Here is a 12,471-nt window from a genome sequence, read left to right as displayed (position 1 = left end):
CCCCTTTTCCACATGAATATATTCCATTTTCCTCTTCTCCACCTCCCGCAGGCTTTAGTAAAGAAGTTCACTACTGGAAATACCCAAAATTCTCGTTCTTTCCATAATCCATCTGATGTCTGCTATATGGTCTCTAGTTCCTCTACCTCTCCTAAAGCCTGCCTGTTCTTCAGGTATTTTTCTATTCACATCGGGCTCCAGCCTTTGAAATTAAAGCAATGATTCTGTAATTTTTCATAATCTATGGGATTTGATTTTTCTTTTGGAATTGGGATGAATATTGATGTTTTCCAATCTCTAGGCCAGTATATTTTCTTCCATTTCAGTCAATATATTCACTACTTGCTCCCCAGCTGCTCTCAATAATTCCACTGACACTTCATCAGCACAAGAAGCTTTCCCTTTTGATAGCTGTTTCATTGCTGATATCACTTCACTTTTATTATCAGGGGTTCTTCAACAAATTCAATCCTTTCAAATTCTCCTTCAATATTAATATCTTATATTAATATCAGGGTACAAGTATTTCTGGCAATCCATTCCACTCATTCACTACTTTCCAAGCAAAAATTCTAGTCCACACACACTCTTAACCAACTTCTTGAGATGAATTCTAGCTCTCTCTCTCTCTCTCTCTCTGTATTTGTCATATATTGAAAAATTCCTTTTGTGTCAATCATAGAACTTCTTTAGTAACTTATAAGTTTCTATCAAGTCCCCTGTTTTCTGTCTGTCAATGAAACTTTGCAACACACACGCACACCTTCAGTCTATCTTCACAGGGAGCATACAACAGACTTGTCACCAGATTGGGCATATTCAATCCTTTCCACCACCACCTGATCCAAGAAATCATGCGACTGAATCTTGCACAGTAAAGATGTGGTTGAATTATAGCCTTAAAAAGAATAATAGCTTTCTTATCTTTACTTCTGTTTTTCAATATCTGAGTGATCCTTCAAACTATTTTGCCAATTTTTATAATATGGCCTCTGAATTTTAACTCCCTGTCAACCATCACCTCCAGCTACCTAGCCTCATCAATCCCCTAAAGTGGTACCATCAGTATAATATGCAATATGCAATTTTTCATCTCAAAGTACATAACCTTACACTTCCACATTAAATTAACAACCAATATCTTTTGTCCACAATGCCAATTTATTTAAAATCATTCCGCAGGATATCTACATCACCTTGATAAACTTAATCATGAAATGAATGTATATAGAAGCAAGGTACATGCCGATACAAAGTTTGATGGATTTCTCATTCATGATGCATCCTGTTCATGTCTACAACACAAAATTTCATGGATCACTATTCAAAACAAGCATCAGTTTATCAAAATACTAAATGATTACAAATGATTATTTTATCTGGATGTGAACTATTCAGTTTAAATTGGAAGAAATGGAAATGTACCTGAGGGAAGACTGGAGTATGGTATCTTTATGCAGACGTATTTTTTCAGCTAAATGACTGGAAACTTTAAATCCATTTCTACATAGAGATATAGATGGTTGAATTAATTCTGACCAATTTAAAAGCCCAAACTTTTGATGTGCAAGCCAATAACCTCTCAATTCACCAGGAACTGCTATAGCAAGACCTCCTATAAGTCAAAATAATGAATAAACAATTATTGATTAGATCAATTTATTTTTATTATTAACATCTGACCTCCATGGAGTCAGAGACTCATCATGGGAGGTACGCACTATCACACACAAAACTCATCCAAATGTGTCCTAAACTAATTTAATGTACCTACATTCACAACACACTCAGGCAATGCATTTCACTCGCCAACCACTCTCCCATGCAAAGAACCTGCTTCTCACTCCTGTGCTCATATCACCTCTTACAGTTTCCAGGGATGGCCTCTTGTTTTACCTCCCCTCTCCTATTCTATGAAAAATCTCTATGTCAACCTGATAACAACCCTTGACTAATTTATATGTCTCGATCATATCCTCCTCCTATTCATGAGGCTTTGCAATTTAGTTTCTTTCAATTTGTCTTCATATTCTTCATTCCAAAGACTACTGACCATCTTTAAATCTTCTGTGAAACTTTCTAACATCCTCATCACCATGAAAACCCAGTGACCAAATCTGTGCACAATAATCAATATGAGGTCTAATCAAGGCCTTATACAATAGCATCATAATCTCTATTTCTGTACATCAGGGTGCTCCACCTCATTGCCATCTTCAACTTGTGCAATGTGGCCCTTTCCACCACCACTCTCAGATCTCTCATCTCCTCTACCTCTTTTTAAAAACTTTCTCTGCCAAGTGTATACTTTGCATCCCATAGCTGCTTATCAAATTTAAAAATCTTACATTTTGCAACACTGAACTGACTGATTCACTTACCTGCCCATTCATATAATCTACTCAAGTCCTCCTGTAGACCATAACATCTATTTGTCTGCATTACCCTCCTCAATTTTGCATCATCTGCAAACAGCTGTATATTACCAGTGAAATCCATCGCCATATCATTAATATATAAATTGAGCAAAATGGTCCCAATACAGACCCCTGCAGTGCACTTTCCTCTTTCAGGATACTGCAACTCCATATACAACTTTCTGATACCTATCTGACAGCCAATCATCAATCCAACTCAGAAGTCTTATCCAGTCCCATCCATTTCAATATATTTAAATTGAAATTATGGGACTTGTCATCAGGGGCGAATGCTGGTCTTGAAATTCACGCTTGCTCTTGTCATCATTCAGGGAGTGAGAGGTGCAATTGAAATCCGATTATCGGAATGAATTGCAGGTAACCCTCGTATAACGCGGATGTTAGGTTCCATAGAAATGCCGCGTTATATAAATCGCATTATGCGAGACTCAGATCACATACAAAAACTAGGGTTATATTCTGAAATTGGTTTTTTTAAAAAAAAAAAATTATATAAACAACAATGACATAGCCAACAAAATATATTTTTATTTAATTCAGGTAATTTGTGCAAGTTAAGAAAACATATAAACTATGACACAAATACATAGTATAAAATTATAAAAATTACAAATTGTAATTAAGCTTCATTGCACGTAATGCATAAATGTTTTAGGCAAAATAAAAATAAGTGCATATTTTAATTTTTCATAGCACGAGGATTTGAGGATCGGTTAATAAACATTAGTTTTGTCATGTAATCACCTGATGCATTACTACAAAACAGTAGAGTAATTCTGTCTTTGGAAACTTGGAATCCAGGAGCTGATTTTTCATTTTTTGAAATATAGGTGCATTTTGGCATTTTTTCCCAATATAACCCAGATTAATCAACATTGAACACCTGGTCTGCATTATAAATGTTTATAAACATCGAGAGTTTTTTGTTTAATAAGATTTCCATCCAAAGGAATTTTCTTTTGAGTACCTCTTCTTTCCAAATCATTAGAGATTTCTTCGCGCTTACCCCTTGACCCAGCAATAAACACTCTCTCAGATTTTATGTTCATTGTGCTTGATTGTTTGAATTGTTGATTCATTTAAATTCAAAGACTTTACAACAACTGGTTTTTCTCCATTTTTTCAACCGATCCATGATTTAAATTTTTTTTCTTCGACACGAATTTTTTTTTCAATATTCTTTTTTTTTCCTTTATTAGTGCCTCACAAGATAAAAATGTTAGATGCAACCATACTGAACACTTGATAACAGATTAATTTGGAACAAAACTGTTGATGGAAAGTTAGTAACTATGTAAACTTATGTCATACTATTATAGTATTCTGTACATATCAGGAATTTGATAAGAATGGAGGCTAGTGAAATAAGACTTGTTTGTATGTAGAACTCTAAACTTGGTCTATTAAACTGTTACAACCAAATTGGATCCTTGAATCAAACGTTCATATTAGCATTTCCAATATATGGCATATTCATGTGAGAACATGAAAGAGGATGAAAGCACTGCTTGTGTTTTGGGTTGATGGTGAATCCATATAATATCTCCAATAACTCAGGTGTTAATTATGGATAATGCCAGAAGTATGGTCAACAAACGAAACAAAGAAAGTGGAAACGAGTCTTTTACTGTAAGCCTGAGATGGTGCTTCAGGTTCAAACAGCATACTAAACTTCACACTGTAAGTGATGCAAGGGCAGAGCCAAAATTTCCAGCAGATTTCCATGCATTGCAGATGAGAGTGAATATCCTCATAAAATATCCAAATAAAGTGCTTTCTGTTTAATACTTGGGCTAAAATAGAATTTAGAAGGAAATTTAGGAATGGCATGGGGAAGGGGGTGTTGATTTTTGTGGGACAATAACATATCTTGCATGTTTTTATTTTTTATCTTGACCAATTGTTTTTATCATTCATGCAATATAATCAGATCCCTTATAAACAAAAATGCCTCGTAATTATCAATTAAGCTCTGCTATATGCTGGTAATGTGTTATCCTAAATGCAACCATATATGCAAAAATAGCATAATACAAAAGAATGGATTTTAATCTTGATGTGGAAAGGATGCTTTTGGATGCTTGAAAATCTAAGTCTACATGTAAGTTTGAATTTCTTTTTATTTATTTATTTTTATTATGGTTGGAAAAAAAAAAAAAGTTTCTTTGTTCTAATATCAGGAATTATTATAATTCCTGATAACATATCACTTCATTGCAATTCCAGAGAAATATGATGATAAGTTTTTACAATGGCCACACTATAATCTAGAAGGTTTGGTCATAAAGCTGAATCTCAGATGAGGGACTAGAGTTCTTATACTAATTCATAAAGAATGATATCGAAATGAATGCGAGAAGTTTAGAGGAATTTCCCTAATGAGTATTTCAAGGAAGATACATGTAAGCATACTCGTGAAAAGACTATGAAAAAAAAAAAGGTGAAATTTTCAAAGGTCAAAAACTGATGAACAAGCTAAACTGGCTTTAGGCCAATCAAAACCTGATTTTTATCTTACAACCCAGAAGAAATCAGTGGAATATACACTATCTACCAATAATTGTTCACCCTTATTTGAAGTTATTGAACATTCCAGGTTTCTTAATAACATAAAAACCACTGTATAGATATAGTAGGAAGCAGTATTTCATTGTAGCAGTTGAATACAGATAGTATGGCAACATGACGTGAACTCAGCGACTTCGAGAGAGGTGTTATTGTGGGCTGTCACATTGGCAGCATGTCCATATGTCCGATTGCTGCTCAATTGGAGCATCCAAAATCAACAGTTGGTGATGTGATCAACAAATAGAGATGTTCTGACATCATTATGCAGGAAAACACCCAGGGAAGCCACTGAAAATGACTGATAGGGGCAGGAGGACATTAAAATTTAGCCAGTTTTTGCATTTTAATACAAAAACTGGCTACAATCGGCACAGACCATCCACGATGAGTTCCAGAGTGCCAATAACACCATGGTGAGCACTAATACTGTACAAAAAGAACTCCATTTGCTTGGTTTCCATGGAAGAGCAGTGGCACACAAGCTGAACATCACAACAAATGAGGCGGTTCATCTGGCCTGGTGCAAAGAGCATGTGAACTGGACAACTGGCCAGTGGAAAACTGTACTCTGGAGTGATGAATCAAGGTTTACCTGTTTCCAGTCTGATGGCAGGGTGTGGAGGCAACCTGGTGAATGCTTGTTACCACACTTTTTTTTTTTAATATGTTTGGCCCATATACGAGAGGTTGGCTGATCAACCTATAGTACGTTAGTACCATATATGGGTAGTGGGCTGGGAAAGGAGAAACTTGTTTATATTTGATTTAAAAGCCTGTATGCTATATTCCTTGGGAAATATGTCACAGAGAAGAATGTTCCATAGTACAGCAGTAGCAGGGATGAAGGAAGAGGAGAAAAAGAAATTTGTTCTGTGGGTTTCAAGGAAAGGATGTTGGACAGCAGCTGTATGTGTTCCAATGGGCTTAGTACAGAGTGGGGGAATTATTGATGTTGTTTCAGATGAACATTTCCCATGGAAATATTTATAGAATATACAAATTGCAAAGACCAAACATTTAGGTGTGAGTGAGGGGAGCAAGTTGGTAAGAGATGGGTCATTTATCAGTGTAATTGCTCTCCTCTGTATTGAGTCAAGCATTTTGATGGAGCTTTTAGGAGCCCCACTCTAAATGTGAGAGCAGTATTCGATAGCTGGGCAGATTTGATTTGTATAAGGTTAACAGCTGTTTAGAGGTGAAGTAGCATCTTGAGTGAAAGAGAAAACTTAGTTTTTTTGGAAGCTGAGGATGCAATGGTTGCGATGTGTTTATGCCAGGAGAGGCTTGATGTTACGGTAATTCCGAGAAGAGAAATCTCATCTTGTCTGGGAATTTGAGTGTTATCAAAAATAATGCTGTGGGAAAAATGGTTTTTTTTTTGTGAGAAATAAGACAGAACTGGGTTTTTACTAGCGTTGAAGTTGACGAGGTTAACTGAGCCTATTGGAGGATGGCTTGGAGGTCAGAATTAAGGGCAGTGGTGACTGATGCTCTGTGGGTTGAAGTGAGTTGTGTAGAGCAGAGGTTTGTCGAATGAAAGGGAGGAGTGCAATGTTCTGCAAAACTGTGTATTGGGTTGGAGGTGAGCTGAAGTAGGTCATTGACATACAGAAGGAAGAGGGTTGGTGAGAGAACTGAACCTTGTGGGACCCCAGCATTAGTTGGATGGTGAGAGGATAGGGAGCCATCTACCATTACACAGTGTGCATCCAGACAGGAAGCTGGCTATCCATCTGCAGAAGTCCAAATGATGGGAGTTTGCTTAGTAAGCCTTTGTGCCAGACCCAGTCAAAGGCTTTAGAGATATCAAGTGCAACCACTGAGGATTTGCCAAATTTCTCAATGCCATTTGTCCAGCAATCAGTGACATATGAGAGTAGATCTCCTGTTAATCGGCATCGACAGAATCCATACTGGTGGTTGCTTAATAGCTGGGTGCCTTCCAAGTAGTGTAGGAGTTGAGAATTGATGGTTTTCTCCATCACTTTAGATAGGACTAAGGTGAGTGAGATAAGGCAGTAGTCAGATGGTAGCGATTTGTCACCCTTAGGAATGGGTTGAATATAGGCCAATTTCCAGGCTTTGGGATATATACCAGTGCAGTAGAGAATATGTACAGGTGCACAGGATAAGAGTCAGTTCTGGTGCACAGACCTTCAGGAGGAATTCCATCAGAGCCAGGAGAATTTTTTGTTTCTAATTTAGACAACGGGTTTCTGATCTCTCTCTGGCAAAAGAATATAGGAGGGATTTTATGTGGGGTGGTTGGAATGACTAAGGGGATATTTGCCTTTGCAGTTATGCATGCATTGGAATTAAAGTGTGAAAGCAGGAGATTGACCTTTTTCTGTGGGTGATGATGCAATAGAGCCATCTGGGTATGATAGGGGGGGTGGGAATAGTGTAGGGCAAAAGTTACAACCAACTGTTCTGGCAAGTTTGAATGGGCAGGCTGCAAGCTTCCTGCCCATTCAAATTCTGTTTTAGCAGCATTGATCATTTTCTTGCATCTGTTTCGGGTTTCAGTATATGCATTGAAGGAGGATGGGGTTCTTGATTTGAGCCAGTTGTGGTATGCTTGATTTTTCATTTGTACAGCCCTGGCACATCTTTTGGGGAACCAGTGTTTAGATAGGGGATGGCAGTTCAGAGTAGTGTTGGGAATGTATGTTTTCATGCCAGTGAAGATTACTTTGGGGATACATTAAGTGCATATGTTTGGACTGGTTCAACCATGGGAATAAAGCAGTGGTTCTTAACCTTTTCGAAGTCAAGGAACAGTTTTGATTATAAGAAAAATTTGAGGAACACCAAAAAGCATTAGGATCATAAAACTAACAGTAAAAATTAGCAAACTTTAAAGCAAATCTTGACATGTAAGGATAAGGAAGTCATTTTGTTTCTTATAAGGTTTTGATAAGACCACACACGTGGTTTATTGTGCACGGATTTGGTTTCCTGGGTTCCAAGAGGATAAAGTTGTGGAAAGGGTGCAAAGAAGAGTTACAAAGATTATATCCAGATTATGGGATTTAGATTATGAGGACAGATTGAGAGTATGTAGATTGCAGACTCTGGTTAATAGGAGAAAGAGGGGTGATATGATAGAGGTTTATAAACTTTTGAATGGGTGTTATAGCATTTCAAATGATGAAATTTTTCATTATATGGAAGGCGGGGAGAGAACATGGGGGCATCCATGGAAGTTAAGTTTGTTCACAGTCAAGAAAGGGGTAGGAGCTAGGTTTTTCTCACAGAGAGCAGTGAATGATTGGAATAATTTGCCCTTAGAGATAGTAAATGCATCTAGTGTAAATGAATTTAAGGGAAGGTATGATAGCTGGTTGGGTGATTTATAATCTTCCTCGATGAGTCTTTGACTTCCTAGAGGTCTCAGATAATAACAATAATACTTGAACTTGTCGCTGTTTACAGATTTCAGCATGATCAGATCTGATATGTGACATTGTCTATATTTACAAGTCTTTCACGCTTTTAAGTTTTTATATTGGTATTAATAATGAGAAACCGAGCTCACACAAATATGATGTTGAAAACTGCAACAAAATTTTCACATGGAGAGAAAATTTTGTGGAGAGAGTTGGGTATTCTAATGGCTTGAACAAAAATCCAAAATTTCTCAAGAGTTATTTCAGAAAATTTCATTTTTAGCATTCTTTTTCTTGTAACAAAAATTCTCAATTCAATGTATCAACTGGGGTGCTTAAGGGTCAAAGCTGTATAACTGAGAGAAAACCTCCACATAGCCTTTAAAAGGAATGCGGAGAACCGAACCAGGGCTTCTGACCTAATGTCCAATCCTCACCTTCTCATGGTGCACCCTGTTGGGTATCTACCTGGATACTGAACGAACGAGGATGGGCTGGCAAATTGGAATTTAGCCGACCAAATTGCATTCGTATTGGTTAAACCAAAATAAAAAATGATGGTACAACATTACAAAATTTCATGCAGGCTAGGGCGTCGCCCGGTTAAACAAGGCCCCCCGCTGTTTTCGCCAGGGAACCAGTGCAAACAGCGAAAAGTCAGCTACTGGAACAAATCTGAAAACAAACCCCAACTCAACATCACCAGAGTTAAAGATCGGTACTATCAACGTAAGAAGCCTGAATGGCAAAGAAATGGAGCTAGCTGAGGAATTAGATAAGTACCAAATCGACATAATAGGGGTGACTGAAACAAAAAAAGACAAAAACTGGTGAGATCTTTCTGAGCAATAAATACAAAATGTTATATTCAGGCAATGACAATCAAGGAAAAGAAGGAGTAGCCATAGTATTCAACACAAAATATGAGGCTAATCTTCTTGAATGGCAGTCAGTCTCAAGTAGAGTTATGTGGGCAAATATGAGAATGGGGAACTGGACAATGAGACTTATTTGTGCCTATGGTCCCACAGAAGGTTCTACTAAGATAGAAGTAGAGGAATTTTTTGCTTTAGAAAAAGCAACTGACACAATGAAAAAGGAAAAGTTGGTGCTTGTTGGGGATCTAAATAGCAGAGTAGGAAATGATTGTGAGATATACAAAAATATTTTGGGAAAATTTGGAGAAAAGAGCAAAGCTAATAACAATGGCAAATATCTGTTGAATTTCTGCTCAGGACATGGACTGGTTATTACTAACACCATGTTCCAACATAAAAATGTGCACAAATTCACATGAGGAGAAGAGGCTAGGAATAAGAAAAGTCTCATTGACTATGTTATTGTTGATAGTGATGTTTTCTCCCTGGTGCAGGACACCAGATTGTACAGAGGATTTGAAATTGGAAGTGATCACTATTTAGTCTTGAGCAGGATAAAATTGAATTTCATATTGAAAAGAATAACATGTAAGAAAGTTTTAAAGCGAATAAAAGTTGAGCAGCTCTCAGATGTGAACTGTAAACTAAAATACACAAAGATTATTGAAGAAAAAATGAAAGAGTTTGAAAACAGGAATCAAGCCTTGGAGATTCAGTGGCAAACTCTGAAGGAAACATTGATTGATTCTGCCAGAGAGGCATGTGGTGAGGTTGTCTGCAAGGTTAAAAAAAAATCAGAACTCCCTGGTGGACACACGAAGTTAAAGAGGCAGTGAAGGAAAAGAAGAAAGCATATCAAAAGTTCCTGTCAAATAAGTTAGCTTGTGCTCTTAGAGAATACAGAGACAAATGTAAGAAAGCTAAACACTGTGTAAAACTAGCTAAATAAAAGTCATGGGAGGATTTTGGCAAGAACATAGAAAATAAATATCAAGAAGGTGGCAAAATATTCTGGAGGTTGTTGAAGAAGCTTAGGAATGGAGGAAAGAGTGCTGTAAAAGGAGTTAGAGATGATAAAGGTGAAATGAAAACGGGAGAAAAAGATATCCTTGAAGTATGGAGTAATTACTTTGAAAAAATGCTAAATGAAACAAGCAGTGATGACAGCACAGTGGTAAAAAACACTGACCAGGCATGCAGTCAGGAATACATATCCATACTTGAAGTAGAAAAAGCCATCAAAGGCTTGAAATGTGGAAAGGCAATGATATTTGACCAGAAATGCTGAAGTATGGTGGTATAAGAGTCTTACAGTGGCTGCACTGCATAGTTCAGAAAGCCTGGACAGAGGGACGAATTCCTGATGCTTGGAGTAGAGCTCTCATAGTACCCATATATAAAAAGGAAAATAAAACTGAATGTGAGAATTACAGAGGTATTTTCCTACTGAGTGTTCCTGGCAAGATCTATGCAAGTATACTTGAGAAACGGTTGAGAAGAATTGTGGAAGAAAAGCTTGGTGAAGAACAAGCTGGATTCAGGCCAAACAGAGGCTGTCAGGATCAGATCTTCACTTTACGACAAATAGTCGAGAAAGCATGGGAATATAACAAAGATCTGTATTTAAGTTTTGTAGATTTGGAAAAGGCATATGACAAGGTGCCAAGAGAGAAGCTATTCAATACGCCACAGTTATATGGTGTCAATGGGGCATTATATCAAGCAATACTTAGTCTTTATTTGAGTTGTAAGTCAGCAGTTAGAATTGAAGGAAGCACAGGAAGATGGTTTAATGTTAAATCTGGTCTGAGACAAGGATGTACATTATCCCCACTGTTATTCATTATCTATATGGATCACATTATGAAGGAAAGTGGTATTAAACATGATATCAAAATTGGAGATGTTAATGTCAGCCCTTTGCTTTATGCAGATGATGTTATACTTCTAAATAAATCTGCTACAAGTCTGCAAGATTCTCTGACTAAATTGAATAGCTGTTGTAATAGATATAGTATGAAGGTCAGCAAGAAAAAGACAAAGACAATGAAAATAGGTAGAATCACTGAAAATGTCAACTGTGTTGTGAATGGAGAACCTGTGGAACAAGTAAAATTTTTCAGCTACTTAGGCATGATTTTTAGTGAAGATGGTAAATTAAATATAGAAATAGACAACAGAATCAGCAAAGCTGGTATGGTGGGAAGTCAATTGAATAAATTCATATGGAATAAGAGAGAAATTAGTCAGAACACTAAATTAGCTGTATACAAGACAGTGTTCAAACCAGTTTTAATTTATGGATCAGAGAGCTGGGTCAGAAGTAAAACACTTGACCAAAGACTAGAGGCCGCAGATATGAGAGTTCTGAGATAGATTATAGGCGTGAACAGATGGCATCAATGGCAATATCATATTAAAAACGAGGATAATTGGAAAGAACTTGACATTGTCAGCATCCAGGAATGCATTAGCAGAGCTAATCTCAGGTGGTATGGTCACCTAAACAGAATGGGCGAGGAAAGATTAGCAAAACAAGTGTTCTCTGCCAAGTTGGCAGCAAAACGACCCAGTGGAAGACCAAGATATAGGTGGATTGATACGGTACAAAGTGCCTTAGACGATAGAAATATAAGATCTGATAATGTTGGAGTCTTGACAAGGAGGATTTGGAGGAAAATTATAGATAGGAAGTTATTATTATTATTATTATTATTTTTTATTATTATTTTGACACCTCCAGGGAGTCCAAAGACTCATCGAGGGAGAGTGTGCCGACAGCATCGAACGATTGGTCCCCTTCCAACTACTAACCGCGCTCAAACATACTTAACTGAGCCATTAGTAGCAGAGGCTCTACCAATCGACCAACCTTCGCCGGCATGATATAATTTTTTCATGTAGTACTATCATATCCTGTACACCCCTGGTGGGTACATGGCAGGAATTTGATGATGATGATGTATCAACTGTGTCAAATGGATTTCATATCCAGTCATAATTGTGTGTATTTAAGGAAGGAAAGTAACTTGAAATCTTTTCTTCCAATATTGTTAAATTGTTCTGTTATAACGGAAATAATTCTCTCAACATTTTTATTATGGAGCGAAGGAAACCTATCTATTGTATTTTTTCCTGATATGTGGTTTTCCCAAAGAGATGTGGATGTCAAAATATTTTTATTTTTCTCTTGGATAC

At 37.0% G+C, this 12,471-nt stretch overlaps 1 protein-coding gene across 2 annotated transcripts in view; it reads right to left on the bottom strand.

The window, feature by feature from the left end:
* Nucleotides 1-12,471, bottom strand: part of LOC150095650 (scoloptoxin SSD14-like) — a 143,237-nt gene that overhangs the window by 57,408 nt on the left and 73,358 nt on the right. For both annotated transcript variants that reach the window (XM_090410828.1, XM_090410829.1), the window contains exon 5: nucleotides 1,426-1,615. In XM_090410828.1, the coding sequence (XP_090266954.1) occupies nucleotides 1,426-1,615 (190 nt within the window). The remainder of the gene's footprint in view (nucleotides 1-1,425; nucleotides 1,616-12,471) is intronic.

This window comes from Typopeltis vanoorti, chromosome 20 (genome assembly GCF_054136105.1).
Source record: "Typopeltis vanoorti isolate ZY-2024b chromosome 20, IOZ_Tvanoo_1.0, whole genome shotgun sequence".
In the NCBI taxonomy this organism is placed as follows: domain Eukaryota; kingdom Metazoa; phylum Arthropoda; class Arachnida; order Uropygi; family Thelyphonidae; genus Typopeltis; species Typopeltis vanoorti.
This window is presented reverse-complemented; position numbering and strand designations above follow the sequence as displayed.